The 14,956-nt window shown below is 32.6% G+C and overlaps 3 protein-coding genes across 3 annotated transcripts; 2 read left to right on the forward strand and 1 right to left on the reverse strand.

Moving 5' to 3' along the window:
- Nucleotides 1-278: 278 nt before the first annotated feature.
- Nucleotides 279-1,983, forward strand: LOC140990702 (probable WRKY transcription factor 7). The gene is made up of 3 exons (XM_073460537.1): nucleotides 279-1,116; nucleotides 1,206-1,331; nucleotides 1,464-1,983. The coding sequence occupies exons 1-3, from the start codon at nucleotides 422-424 to the stop codon at nucleotides 1,621-1,623; spliced, it is 981 nt and encodes a 326-aa protein (XP_073316638.1). The 5' UTR covers nucleotides 279-421; the 3' UTR covers nucleotides 1,624-1,983.
- Nucleotides 1,984-4,238: 2,255 nt separating this feature from the next.
- On the reverse strand, nucleotides 4,239-5,360 carry LOC140990641 (uncharacterized). Its single transcript, XM_073460434.1, has one exon. It carries the CDS (start codon nucleotides 5,058-5,060, stop codon nucleotides 4,329-4,331), a length of 732 nt encoding a protein of 243 aa, XP_073316535.1. The 5' UTR covers nucleotides 5,061-5,360; the 3' UTR covers nucleotides 4,239-4,328.
- An 8,353-nt stretch (nucleotides 5,361-13,713) lies between these two features.
- On the forward strand, nucleotides 13,714-14,694 carry LOC140989322 (ethylene-responsive transcription factor ERF010-like). Its single transcript, XM_073458516.1, has one exon. The coding sequence runs from the start codon at nucleotides 13,914-13,916 to the stop codon at nucleotides 14,349-14,351; it is 438 nt and encodes a 145-aa protein (XP_073314617.1). The 5' UTR covers nucleotides 13,714-13,913; the 3' UTR covers nucleotides 14,352-14,694.
- Nucleotides 14,695-14,956: the final 262 nt, after the last annotated feature.

Below are 14,956 nucleotides of genomic sequence, written 5' to 3' on the forward strand. Positions count from 1 at the left end.
AAAAACAATTTACAGATATTTCCTGAAGTGTAAATAGCTGCACAAGTAAACCAAATAGTTATAATTATTTGAATGTTATTTATGTACTAAAAAAGTTATAGGTTTCTTTTTTTACTCGAAGAGATAATTTTTTTAAAAAAATACTGAAGCATATCCACTTTGATATCCAGTATTATAGTGTTTATTTTTTTTGCATTTGACCATGATATTGATAATATTAGTAGTCTCTTCCGTAACAGAAAAATGTTTCGATANATAGGTCATTAAAAAAAAGTAGAGCAGTTTGACTCTTCCACAACACCTATTTTTTCTCTCTCCTTGTCTCTTCCTCTCTCCCTATTTTAGCAGGTCCGTCGTTTCAATTTCTCACCTTAGATTCTCTCAGACCTCTCTCTCTCTCTCTTGAATGGTTTGGTGAAGGATGGCAGTAGATTTAATGCCGGGCTTCAGTTTCACCGCCAAGATGGAAGAGAACGCCGCAAAAGAAGCTACCGCTGCTGGTCTTCAGAGCGTCGATAAGCTTATGCGAATACTCTCCAACTCTAAAAATTTCCGCACAGACCCCATCAGCTCCGTAGATTGCCGCGCAGTGTCCGATGTAGCCGTCAACAAATTCAAGAAATTTATCACTTTACTCGATCGGACCAGAACCGGCCATGCCAGATTCCGCCGAGGTCCAGTTCCCGATAACAAGAAGATGGAGCCGGTTCTGGATTCGGTTGGTCCATCGTCCCAAGCTCCAAAGGCGGTAGATAATGCTTCGAGCGCGAAAATTTACTGCCCTACTCCTGTTCAGCGGCTTCCGCCGCTTCCGCTGCCGAGTCACTACCAGAAGCTGGTGAGGAATGGTTCCTTCGAGAGAAAAGAGACTTCAACCACCATTAACTTCGCCTCGACGGTGACTTCTTTTATGTCTTCGTTGACCGGAGACACCGACAGCTTACAGCCTTCGATGTCTTCGGGATTTCAAATCACAAATTTGTCGCAGGTTTCCTCTGGCGGCCGTCCGCCGCTCTCGACTTCGTCTTTTAAACGGAAGTGCAGTTCCATGGACGATTCCAACGGTAAGTGTGGCGGCGGGTCGACCGGCAGTCGTTGCCACTGTCCCAAGAAAAAGTAAGCTCAAAGTCAACTCTTAGGAAACGTAAAATCAACTTGTGTCTTTATGTAAAATCAACTAACCATTTATTTACTTTGATGAAAAGGAAATCAAAGTTGAAAAGAGTCGTAAGGATTCCAGCTATAAGCATGAAGATGGCTGATATTCCACCTGATGATTACTCTTGGAGGAAATATGGTCAAAAGCCCATCAAGGGTTCGCCTCATCCTAGGTAATTTTATTTCTTGACATCACTTTTTTCCATTCGTTTAGGGTTCCCAAGAGTTCAAATTCGGTACCCTACTCGAGTTCAATTGGTTTCAGTTAGTCAATTCCTGTATCAAATTATTATAATTATTTTCAGGGGATATTACAAATGTAGCAGCGTCAGAGGGTGCCCGGCCCGAAAGCATGTAGAACGGGCTTTCGATGATCCGACAATGCTTATAGTAACTTATGAAGGAGAACACAATCATGCCCATTCCACTACGGAAGCGCCTGCATTAGTTCTTGAATCATCTTAATATAATTTAATCTGAAATACAAATTTTTTTCATGAATTATTGAGCTTATTATCAACGGCTGTAGATAGGAAAAGTCTAATCACCACCGTCCAAAGCGTGGAAGAAGAGAAGAAATTTTAATTGCTTGCTGGTCAACGATGGATGCTCGACAAAATTTGAGGTCCAATGGCTTTTTTCTTTATTCTCCCGATTGATTCTGCGTGGAGATTGTGCAATGGATTTGGTGGTGGAGTAGTGGGGTTTCTTTGTTCTCCAAATTGTCAAATATATGTGTTCATTATGATTCCCATTGTTGCCCTTTTTTTTAAAAAAAATTAATTTAATTTTTTAAGTGGTGGAATCTTGAATTCCATTGATTTATATGCCCAACTTTTACAAGTTCGTGTTTTGATTTTTCGTGAAGACGTTCGAAAATATGTGTGTATTTATTCATTTTATAATATTTTAGTCAAATGAGTGAAAAATATATATCCCTATCCTTCAATTCAAAAACACGAGTTTTTCTACCAAATTGAAATTTTTAGACATGTAACGAATTTATTTATTATCCAATCTATTCATATAATAGATCCAAATTAATGATTAAAATATGGGTAAATTTTTTCCTTGAATTATCTAGTTTTCCTCGATCCGTGTAAATTTGAAAAAAGCACGACAAGAAATGAAAAACTAATTCATATTTTCAGATTTAAAGTTTAATTTCTCAAACTAATCGAATTGAAATTTTGAATAAGTTTGGTATTCATAATAAAATATTCAAGTAGATAAAATAAGAATCGTGAATACTAAAAATCATATCTAAAATATAATTGACACGATGATACACATCCCCACAATTGCTAAAAAAAAGTAATATTCTGACTAAATCATGTCTCCATTTATTTCAAAAAATAACTATAGGGTTTCGCATCCGTCATCTGAACATCCCCTCAATAATAATAATAATAAAATATAATAATGGGGTTAATTAATGGAGAAGGTGTCGTGCGTGGGATGGTTGACAATATAGACCATTGTTTGGTTGGAGGGTATGAGCTAATAAAACTTGGACTTTTGGGGGCACTATTAATAAATATTATTAAATTTTGATTGTGAAAGCCGTGGACTCATTTTTTGTCATATTTTCATGTCCACTAGTTTGTAAATTAATAATAATAATAATAATAATAATAATAATAATAATATATAAATGGGTAACAACACTTTCATTTATATTATAAGATTTGTCATATTCTCACCCGACTAATGTGGTTGCGAATATTTACGATTATTTATAACATAGCTTGACGAAGCCTGATAGAAACAAGACCTGATGAAGCAATCAGTTATATATTAAAAAAATATAAGGGGAGGTTTGATAATTGAGAGGGTTGGGTTGGAATGGCACAAAAATCACGGGGATTGTTGGATCATTTGTGGACTTTTTGGTGGTTGACCATTCGGCATAGATGGCGCAGGTGGGTGCATAACTCTGAAACAGTGGCATGATGGACTTATTTTAAATCCGGAAATATTTTTATTCCCCTACCTCCATTTTTTTTTTAATTTAATAACATGTAAACCTTGACCTTGTATAAATGTGTGTATTATTAAAAGTAAAAGTTTTATAGATTTTGGAGCTGAGTCACATGCGTCAAGATTGAGGACTACCCATCAAGATCACACTCCCAATTTTTTAAATTATTATTATTTGAGTTGAAAAAATAAAAATAACCCTGGCCTGATGAGTATCCTATGCATGTAAAATTGTAAATTTATGTTAATTGTCCATATCGATTGGATAAAATACATGTAGTTGTATATATGGGCTTGGACAATCTTTCCCCCTTGAGCTAGCTTTGGGCTTGAGTTAGATCTCAATTTCAATCTTAACATGGTATCAGAGCTCAGGTTCCACCGTTATGTGTTGGACCACCCGTTCTGCCCATAGTTGGGTCATTTGTAAACTTCACGCTCCAGATGTTCATTCCTGGGCGTGAGGGAGATGTATTAATTGTCCCACATCGGTTGGATAAAATATATGAGAGTTGTATATATGAGCTTGGACAATCCTCTCCCCCTTAAGCTAGCTTTTGGGTTGAGTTAGGTCCAAGTTTCAATCTCAATAATTTCTTGCACGAAGGAGTTTCAGATTAAATCAGACTCCAGTGGCTTTCAATGTGCTAAAGATGTTTAATAAGTGGAGCTCCTATTTATTGGAATATATATTTAATTCAACACTATGAAAAGCGCACCATTAAAGCCTGGAAAAGGGGAAAATTGTGAATGACTTCTTTAAAAAAAAAAAACTATTATAACATTTCAACAGATTACGAAAGAAAACTTAAAGCAATAAGAAATTTTGAATTGCCAAAAATCAACATCGAAAAATGGATGAATTTTTAATCTGGTAAAAGGAGATTTAATTAAGTAAACGAGAAAAATAACTTTGTAAATAAAAAAAATCTCATGGGAAAAGAATGGCTTGCTCCTTTTTCCATGGATTTATGAACGACATTTGATGATTATTGATTTATGAGAATTCATAATTAAGTTAAAGCAGCGGGAAATAAATAAACACGTCGCGTTAGAAAATTCTGTGCTCGATCAATTGACTTAATAACAAAATTATTATTTGAAATAATTATTATATGACTCACAAGGTCGAATCCAAAATATAAAATTTTAGTTACATCATATTTATATGTATTCCCTTGGGGTGGAAACTACCAACAGATCCATGATAGCTTCCAGGAATTTTCAAAAGGAATAGTGGCTCCTCCTGTGAACCCCACGGAAAGACAAATTACTTCGTTTTTTCCATCTTTTTTCCCACCAAGTTTCATATCTTCAATCTTGTTTCTACCGTTGACATGATTCAAAGAATCAGAATTCATCTTGGCATTAAAATCCTCCCCAATGAGCTTAATTTTCTCTCCTGATTTGTATTTCCTCTCCTTATCAACCAAATGGTCATGAATATTTTCATTACAAGATAGAATTGTTATCTCAAAATGTGCTTCCTGTGGGAAAGATGAGTTCCCCAAATGTGGACCTGGTAAAGGTAAAGGTGTTCTGATCACAGAGACAACTCCCATTGAAGAACTAACACTTGCAATAATTTTCTTCAACCCAGGATTTAATATAATTTTCTGCATAAAATCTGCTGATCCTTGGCATACTTCCCACGCAATTTCTGCATCAATTGGATCACCTGCGGCACACACTGCTAAAAGGGACTTTGCAGATTTGACGGAAGGAGACGAAATTAAGGTTGTGAAAGCAAACCCTGACCATCCATTTTCTACGGCATCTGTGATCAGAGATGGGTGATCAGCCCAGCTAAAAATCGGGTTTTCGGTGGAGATCCCGTGTCGTAAAACGTAGTAATTTTTCTTCTTAATTGGATGCATCTCTTTCAAGATCGTGATTCGTTTGATGAAGCCTGGAAATCCCATTCTGTTAAGATGGACCTATTTCTTCATCTGAAATGACCGAGTTTTTACGCGTCTTTGGGTGGAAGCATCGCCTCAAGATTAGAAGATTGTAAGAAGAAGAGTTACTGCAGAAAATGCGATGAGAGTTGCATGTAACCATTCAATCATATTCGATGAAATTCACACACAAAAAACAATCTTTTCTCTCCGTTTCTAATACTAGCTCGATCTTGAATTGTTTGTACAAATATCAGTAAACGGGAAAAATTAATGAAAATGGGAGAGGGGTGGATTCGCAGCGAGAGACCAGGTGGAGATATATAGCAGTAATTTGTTGTGGTACAAATGCATAAGTAGGCAAATTATCGGATTAAATAAGTTCACATCACACTTTTCTTTATTGACCTAAAAAAAATGCCAAAGCCGGCACCTAAAACATTTTTTTTCTTGGAGTCAGCAAGTCTTTCTCTATTCATTTCATTTACATTTTTCAAAGGCAGGTGGGGGGGTGTTGCCTTTTGTTTTATTAGACCTTCTAGAGAAGCAAAATTTTGAAGGGACTCGATTCATTCTCGTCTTTTATATAAATTTCAATAACAATATTGTGGTAAATTATTAAGGAAACCTCTATAATAATTTATGTGTTGTTCCAAAAAAACCGATGTTATCATGAAGTATAGATTATAAAAAACGAGCGACGATTTGGATAAACATAGGATCAACTTTTAAATTATATTTTAAATATTAATAAATATTAAACTTTTCATCCAAAATAAAATTCTCGATTAAAAATACTCCATCTTTCCTCGTTACACGGATATAACTCCTTCACTTCAAAGGGGAAAAAAACCTCATTGTCCACAATCATTTTGTCTTAAATTTGTTATTTTAATTTGAGATACCTAAAATTATAATAAAAATTAGGAACAATTTTTATATTTAAGCTCGCTCTAAACATGCTCAAGCTTGTAAAATTTGACACATCGAGCGCTTCTTCTGCTGTGCACTTTTTACAATCTTGATTATACATGCTGAAAATATTTTTACAAAAACAAATTACATAGAAAGGAAAATAAATAATTCTAGAACTCTTTATTTCCTGTCAAAAAGCCACTCGTGATTTTAAAAAATAAAATTTTATGAAATGGTTCTCTGATGATAATCTAGTACGTTATTCAAATTTCAGATTTAACTCAAACTTTCTTTTTTATATTCTACATAATTTTAGTATTTTTTTCCCACAATACTCATGTGGCTATACCCGACTTCATGTCATCATGCTCAGCGCCACTCCTATACAATTAACTGTGTCAGCATCGTAATGAAAAGTGACTAAAATTACAAATGAAGCAGAATTATCAAACTAAGACAAAAAATTGACTAGCCAGTGAACTAAAATCATAATTAAGCCAAGTTCAATGAAATATTTTACTATTTCCCTTGTAAGAATTATAATTAAAAATCCTGGCTACATATGGGTTGTGTTTACAAATATTTTTAAAAAGTGATTATGAACTTTTTCTTTATATAAAGTTTTGCAATTTACAAACACTACCATAATATATTTAAACTAAAATTTAAAATTACGTGGAATTTACGACATTCATTCAAGAAATTTTCAAACAATTCAATGTGTATAAGATTTCATTTTATACATAAATATGATTTGGAAGAAGGAAGGGCCTTGATTTTAGTTTAGATTGATAAATGGAATAACTATTTAAGTTAAATAACTTGCAAGAAAATGTATTAACCAGGAGACATGCAGAGATGAAGTAGATGGTAGCAGTCATTAATGCAATTGGCGTCTATTTTAGTAAACATGTTGATTTTTTTTAAAAGATACATTGAAGCTGTTTAACTGATATTTGTAATAACTCTGAAAATGAAAGTTCTTGCATCCTTGATTCAGATTATTGCTGAAATTGTGGCAAATGGTTCTTAGAAAGATGGGAACAAGGTTCAATGAAATTTGGAGAAATGCAGGCAAATTAAGCAACATACTTCTATTGAGAGCAGTGATGGTAGTCTTCTGTCTCTGGTAGTTGAAAAATGGTGATCTAGATTGTGTTTTTCGAAATAATGATATTGTCATTGATTTCTATGCTCATAATTTTTAATTTAATATATATCGTCATTTTCTCAAAAAATAAATAATTAAAATATTAATCAAAACAACGGGGAAAAGAAGGATATACAATAAGTAAAATTAAGATTTTGCAAAGTTATATCAATATTCTCGATGAAAAAATGACTAAAATTATCGAAAAATACAGGACTAAGATTGAATAACTAGATGACCGAAAATCAAAAAATGTTATTTGCCCTGTATAATAAGACATATAGTTCAATATTTCAATGTAGGAAAATATATAAAATATAAAAAAAAATAATAATGGTGGAATAAAATGCAATCTTTAACTAATACCATGATCACGTACTTCCGTTAGTCAAACATCGTAAACAATTTTTTTTAAAAAATTATCATTAATGTTTTGAAATGGTTGGCATCAATATCCAAATCCATCCATCCCCTACATTAAATGATTCCCCGTACGCCCATATAAAAAAATACATTTAAAAACTCGAACCAGACATTGGTCGAGGTGGACTCGTCGATCTAAATCGAGTATTTATTGTCTCATCAACTTTATTATCGTTTTAAAATAAATTTTTTTAATTAGCTCGATGGAAACATTCGTCATTCATATAGTTTAGATTACGTAGATTCCGAAAGTTATTGGTAATAAAAAAAAACAAAAACAAAACTATATCTTATTGTGAAACAAACTATTAGAAGATATAATTTAAATATCGAAATTTTATCTCAAATTAGGAAAACAAACTCAGTTGAAGAAGGAACACAACAAATTGGAGCAGAGACAACGAATGGGAACTCACAAATTTTAAACATACAAACTAATAATGGGCCAACAGAATACAAGCTAGTCTAACCATTGGGCCTCAATTTGAAACATAAGATGACATCAATATCAAACCTTCAAATCAGAAGAAACTTACTCTTTGAAATCTACGTATCTGTCAATCAAAACCTGCTACAACGCGCGGTTGCTATTAGTTAATTTTTGTAGTGAAATATAATGATAAACCTAAATTACACTCTTACCACGAGTTTTAATTTTTGGTAAGATAATAAACTTTCGGGTCACAAAAGATGATACTGTTAGAAATGCAAAGTCACCTATTATGATGATGATGATTTAAGAACCACTTTGCTGTATATGACGAATTGCTGGTGGGGCCTGATAGTTACATTCATTAAGTCAATAATAAAAAAATGAATAAAATGGAGGTATCAAATGGATATCCAAATATTAAATCTTCATTTTATTGTGGTGGGTAAAATGTTTTTCAAGAATACATGCACTTGACTATTACTGATGTGGATTTATAGCAGGTATAGGGATAGTTTTCTTGCTTAATACTATGTATCCTTGCTATGATTAGATAATCTTGAGCTCAAATCAGTTGTCATATTCTATTTGAAATTAAACTTTTCACAGGATTCTTGAATCGGCAATATCGTTATAAGACGCTAGTAACTATTTACAAGTTGCACGCATTGATGCTTCGATCCAACTGGTTTTATTTATAGGGTGTTTGGATCAATATTGCATTTTGATGGATGAATTTGAAGATAAAATTTTCAAATCAATTGATTTGTTTGAGCAAAATCACTTGACAAATGATTTCAAATCTTAAATATTTATTTTTTAGTCATTGTGGTGGATTTCAAATTCATTCGAAAATGAATTCATTTCAATCTTTCTCTCAAAACTTCCTCAAATACAAATCATTTGATCCAAGCGTAACATTAATTTCCAATTTTTGGTCTCTTTGTCACAGGGTTTTCCTTGCCTTTGTCTGGTCGTTTAGAATCTTTAATTCTAACGGCAAAATGAACAGGCTAGAAGGGGATCAAACAAACAAAAGCTAGGGCCGCTGCTCTTTTTTCTTTTTTTGAAGGGACTGCTACTTAGTAGTCTTCTTGGGTCTTTCGGGAAAATATCACGATCACGAAGTGTATGTATTGAGGAAATTGGTGCCGGATAATATATATACATACATTGCCTATAGTTTTGATATATTGTTCATTACCGTGTCCACATTTGTATTAATCTATGAGGCTCATCTATTGCATGTGACGAAGCATATCAAAATTGTACATTCAATATATGAGGGACCCCTCATAGATGTACAACATATCAAAACTGTAAATATGTGTGTGTGCGCGCACTTATTTTATTTTTTAAGGAAATATATATTTTATATATTAATTAATAAAATTATTATTTTAATGCGGGAATGATGAGAAATCAAATTAAGAGTATTAATGCTGATTGCTGATGTTAAAAAAAAAAAATAAAAGGAGAGAAATTTATGTTTTAATTTTGAAACAATACATTAATGGAGAATGTGATGTATGTTTTGTTTCATTTTCATTCGGAAAATATGATTTACAACAATCAATATCCCAATGGTTTTAACTCATTGTCTAGATACGAGTTGCGTTCTGATAAATACATAATGTTTTTATTTTCTTATATAAATTTTAGCACATTCAAATAAAAAAATGTATTGTTTCGATTGATGTGCCTGTCTATTTCTTTTTTTTTTTTTTGTTGTTGTTGGGATCTCTAATAAAGAAATAAATAAATGTTTTTTATGCTCGATCGTATATGAAAAGAGGAAACGAATTTAAGTACCCCATTAGCATAAAATAATAATTATTCATATTTATTTAAAAATAACCATATAAACATGAAGACGAATATTTTTGTTGTGGCTGGAAAAAAATTAAGATAATTAATTTTGAATAAATTAATATCACTTACTTACTATTATTATTATTATTATTTTAGAAAAAAAAAGAGAGATTATTATTCGTATGTCCACTACGCTGCTAGCCAGCTACTTAAGTTATGTTTTGTGGCACTTTAATTAGTAGACTTGTAAAATAAAAAATTAGAGCACTGCACTAACTTGTACAGATTGGCGGGTAAATAAATTATCATTTGTCTGTCGTCTTGGAAATGCAAATTAAAAGACTCCCGAATTAGCAAAGTCGGCAATTCCTTCGACCCCAAAAACAGCAATCATTCGATCTGGCCACTTCTTGTTTTTCTTACCTTCAAAGAGAAATGTGTAGCACAGAACTTAAAACTTCACGAAATTCTTTAATTAGCAAACAATGAATGTTTTTCTTTTTGACTGCAATACAAAATTCCATATATATGTGAGATAGAAGAAGTTTCGAATCAACTGTCAGCTGGCTCTGTGCCACTTTATATAATATATATATAACTTCTTTTTTTATATTCATATTTTTGAGAAACATTATGATATAAATGATACACTTCCAGACGATATATATAATGAAAATGTATATTATTTTTTAGACGGCATGCATACAACTTAGAAAAAGAAATTCATTTGCGTGCGGAGTGATAACGATTATGAGCCGCATATGTGGATGGGCATGTTTTCAATTATCATTTGGTCTGTCCAATTTTTTGACTTTTCGGCGTGAATGGACAACTTGCCCAATCAAAAAGCCAATTAAAGAAGCATTTTATTGTGTAGCAGATCGGCGATCGTTAATGTTACATGTGAAGTAGATCCAACTAGTAAGGGTAAAAAAAAATGTTTCAAATTTAAATTTATAGCCACCAGCGGGCACTTTTTTTTATTAATATTAATGATAAAGTTATTTTATTTCGAGATTTCTCACTTTGTTCTTATGGAGTATCTATTATAAAACCCAACGATTGTTCATTTCAAGAAGAAAAAAAAAACAATTATCATTAAAATAATTACACAAATCAAATATTATAAATCATATAATATCTCAAACGTTAAATTTCGATATCTATAACATAACCAATATAATAATTGATCCAAAATCCACCTTAATTCACTGTCACTTATTGCCAATTACAGTCTTTACTAATGATGTATGATGCCAAAACACCATAATCGATGATAAAAGAAGATTCATAAACCGAAAAAGATACCACTGGATCGAAATACAAGAATTATATAATTCTTTTAATTAATGACGAATGCTGTTAATTTAAAATGTGTGGACTTAATTGGATAATCTTTAATCAAGAGCATATAATGTGAGTATTTGAAGTTTTTCAGCGACGTGTACTGCGTTAAATTAAATGCCGAAGCATCTATCATACAATAAAATAAAAATAAATTATGCTAAGATAATGTATTTGTGCAATAAAATAAATATCCAAGATCTCTCGTCTGGTAAGTCCAAAGATTTTAGCACGTTTGTCTACTATATATCGCGGAATATAAAAAACCAAGTACTCCCGAATCCCTATCCAAATTGAATTCGCGCAGCCTATATTTTAGGGAAATTAATTAAATTTTTTCCTCAAATTTAAATTTTACCTTTAAAATTAAAAATAATTATATATATATGAATAAAACCTAAACTTTAAATACAAATTATAAATATTTATCACGTCTATTTTAACGTTCCTCCTTGTGTAATCGTAATATAATATTGAATAACAGAATCGATTAATAAAAAATATTTGATCTTAGTCTTATTATGGATAATAAAATTTATTACCGAAAAATTAAATAGTTCTATCCCATCCACCTCAATGTGTCGAGCATCAATTTTTTAAATAAGTGGAGACCAATTAGTCCAATTGATGGTGGGATTGGTTTTTCAAATGTGTTTGAGTGACATGCATGGTGAACTAAATATTTTAAAAGTATTAATTAATTATTATTATAATAAAAAAGGTTGCGTGCGTGAAGTGGAATCGTTTTCTATATATATATCTCCACGTACATGAATCCTTCAATTTCTCGATGACTTTCAAAATCCTATTTCTCAATTGGAAAATTCATTGAATCATTTGACTTTCAGAAACCTGAAATATATTATATATTATTTGTTAGAAAACCGATCAAGAGTCCGACTGGCACGCCGCCTTGGCTAAAATCGATTTTTATTTCAACAAAATGAAACAAAACGTTTTCGAAACCGTTTTAATTAATTAGCTAGTAAAGTTTCAGTTTTTTTACTATTAAATATTTTGATTTGTCGAAGAAAAGAGTCTCACGTACGTGCAAGGGAGATGGAGATTTTAAAATAATTTTTGAAAGTGCACTACAACAAAAATGGCTTTTCGCAGCGCGCAAATTCGTTTTCCGCAGCGCAGATTGCACGCTGCAAAGTTCAACGCTGTTGAAAGTTTAAGATTATCAGCGACGTACATGTGCGCGCTGTTAATCTTATTATCCGCGGCGTGCACATGCACGCCGTTAATACTATTCTCCGCAGCGTGCAATGTACGCCGTTAATAATTATTGCAAAATCTAATTTTAGCGACGGTTTTATATCTGTCGATACATTTAGCGACGGATTTTCATATTCCGTCGCTAATCTTTTCGTTAAAATAAAAAAAAAATTTTCTTTTATAATTTAATAAAATTTTTAAAAAAACTTACAATCTAATAACAATACTCGTGATTTTTAATAATATTTACAAAGTAAGTAAAAATCGAAACAAAAAAGTACAATAAATCGAAACTAAAATCTGAAAATCGTGAGAAAAATTCTGAGTGTTGTGAAGAAATGGGAAGGGAATGCAAATATTTATAGACTATTAGCGACGTTTGTATTTAAACCGTCGCTACTAGCGACGGTTTTATAAAAAATCGTCGCCGATGTAAAATCTTGCGACGGGTATAAGAAAACCGTAGCTAAATATAGCGACGATTAATGTTTAATTGTCGCTAAATTTCGCGACGGTTATTTTAAACCCGTCGCAAGGTTTTACATCGGCGACGGTGTATTTAAAACTGTCGCCAATAGCGACGGTTTAGAAATAACCGTCGCTAAATTTAAATCGGCGACGGTTAAATAAACTGTCGCTAAATGATGGCGCACCCATCTACCACGGTGTGCTTATATATGCACGCCGTTAAAAAAAATTTATTTTTTTAAAAAAAATGATTTACTATTAACAGCGCACATATGGATGCACGCCGTTAAAAGTAATATTCGCAGCGTGCTTTTAATGCACGCTGTTGATGACGTGCTGCGGAAAATCAATTTTCTTGTAGTGGTGATTAAGAAATTATACTTTGAGATATAACAATTTACATAACAGATCATCAAAATGACAAGTAAGAGGTAGAATGAGTTTGATTGGGAAATAGAAAGTATATGTCGGCCAAAACGTAGAAATAATAATCCTGGCGGCCATGAGCTGACAGCAAAACGCCGGCTTTATGCGTGCGGCCAATCCTCCATTTCTCCACTATCACACAACTGCAGTAAACGTTTCCTCAGCTCTAAAAAATTACATTATAAAATTTACTATATATATATATATATATATGTCTTATTAATTTTTTTAATCTATTAACGTGAATTTAATGTACTGATCATCTAAATGAGCACACACACATGTGACCACAGCTAAACCAGAGGGAAGTGAGGTAGCTTTGGAATCATTTTTAAATTTGTTAATGACATGTATATTTTAATCATAAATATATTAGGATGTTGATTATGTGATAATTATATTATTTTAATTGTTAATGAATTTATAAAAATATTTTAGTAATGATTATTCTTATGACTAGTATGATATGAAGCCCATCCATTCCTCTTTCATATAAATATTCATCTCAAAGTAAGAGTTTTCTTGCACGAGTTGTCCCTAGCCTACATGCTTTACAATTCCTCTCATTCCTTTCTCCTATTTCGCCGAATCCCAAACCAATATTTTCTAAGATAAGAAATCCAAATCCAGAAGTACAGAAGGGAAATTTTTGTGAGAGAATTTTAAACAGATATTATTTTCTTGAAGAATGGAAGGAGCTCTTTGTATTAAATCTTCAACTTCTACGTCAACAACAGAGAACGAGAGAAGGCAGAGACAACAAGACAAACCCTATAAAGGCATAAGGATGAGGAAGTGGGGGAAATGGGTGGCGGAGATAAGGGAGCCCAACAAAAGGTCAAGAATCTGGCTCGGTTCTTACAGCTCCCCCGAGGCTGCAGCGCGTGCCTACGATACGGCGGTGTTCTACCTCCGTGGCCCTTCCGCGAGGCTCAACTTTCCCGAGTGCATAGCCAATGATACCGAAGTGACGCAAGATTTGTCCGCCGCCGCCATCAGAAAAAAAGCTGCCGAAGTTGGCGCTAGGGTTGACGCGCTACAGTCTGCCGGCCATGCAAGAACTGACCCGGGTCGGGTTTCTAAGAAGCCCGATTTGAACGAGTATCCTAGTCTTGAGGATTCTTGAGGGTAGTTAAATTATTGAAATGAGCTTTAATTACGTACTCTATCAGAATTAAGGTATTAAATTTTTACTTTTGTTTTCCTTTTTTGTAATCTGCAACGGCGGCTGAGTCAACTGTAAGTGTACATCTGGTGGAGGATGGAGCTTAAAGTTGATTAGGGTTATGGTGGGTTTAATAGTTAATGATATGATTTGGTAATTTCTTAATGAGGCTTAAAATTAAGACTGTAGGTGTAAATTACATGCTTTAGATTTAGCTTGAGGTGCACCAAGAATTTGGATGACCATGGATATATGTTCTGTAAGCTCTGTAAAGTAAAATATTATTTTATGAATATCTTGAATATGAACTCGAGGGGTTATTTGCAAATAATACTGTTTGTTTATTGTATCTATTTTTATTTTGGCATTATCTTTGTGTTGGCTTATTTTGAACGCTTACTTCACTGTTCCATTGAATCATTCTTCCGGAACATCCTTGTGTATATATATATATATATATATATATATATTAGCTCTTGCTTATTTTTAAAGTCAATTAATCACTATATATTAAAATTTTGAATTCTGTATATATATATATTAGCTCTTGCTTATTTTTAAAGTCA

This window comes from Primulina huaijiensis, chromosome 12, assembly GCF_012295235.1.
Source record: "Primulina huaijiensis isolate GDHJ02 chromosome 12, ASM1229523v2, whole genome shotgun sequence".
In the NCBI taxonomy this organism is placed as follows: domain Eukaryota; kingdom Viridiplantae; phylum Streptophyta; class Magnoliopsida; order Lamiales; family Gesneriaceae; genus Primulina; species Primulina huaijiensis.

Coding starts and splice junctions, on each gene's coding strand:
- LOC140990702 (XM_073460537.1), top strand. CDS start 422: ATGGCAGTAGATTTAATGCCGGGCTTCAGTTTCACCGCCAAGATGGAA. Junction 1,117..1,205: donor TGCCACTGTCCCAAGAAAAA/GTAAGCTCAAAG, acceptor TTTGATGAAAAG/GAAATCAAAGTTGAAAAGAG. Junction 1,332..1,463: donor AAGGGTTCGCCTCATCCTAG/GTAATTTTATTT, acceptor AATTATTTTCAG/GGGATATTACAAATGTAGCA.
- LOC140990641 (XM_073460434.1), bottom strand. CDS start 5,060: ATGGGATTTCCAGGCTTCATCAAACGAATCACGATCTTGAAAGAGATG.
- LOC140989322 (XM_073458516.1), top strand. CDS start 13,914: ATGGAAGGAGCTCTTTGTATTAAATCTTCAACTTCTACGTCAACAACA.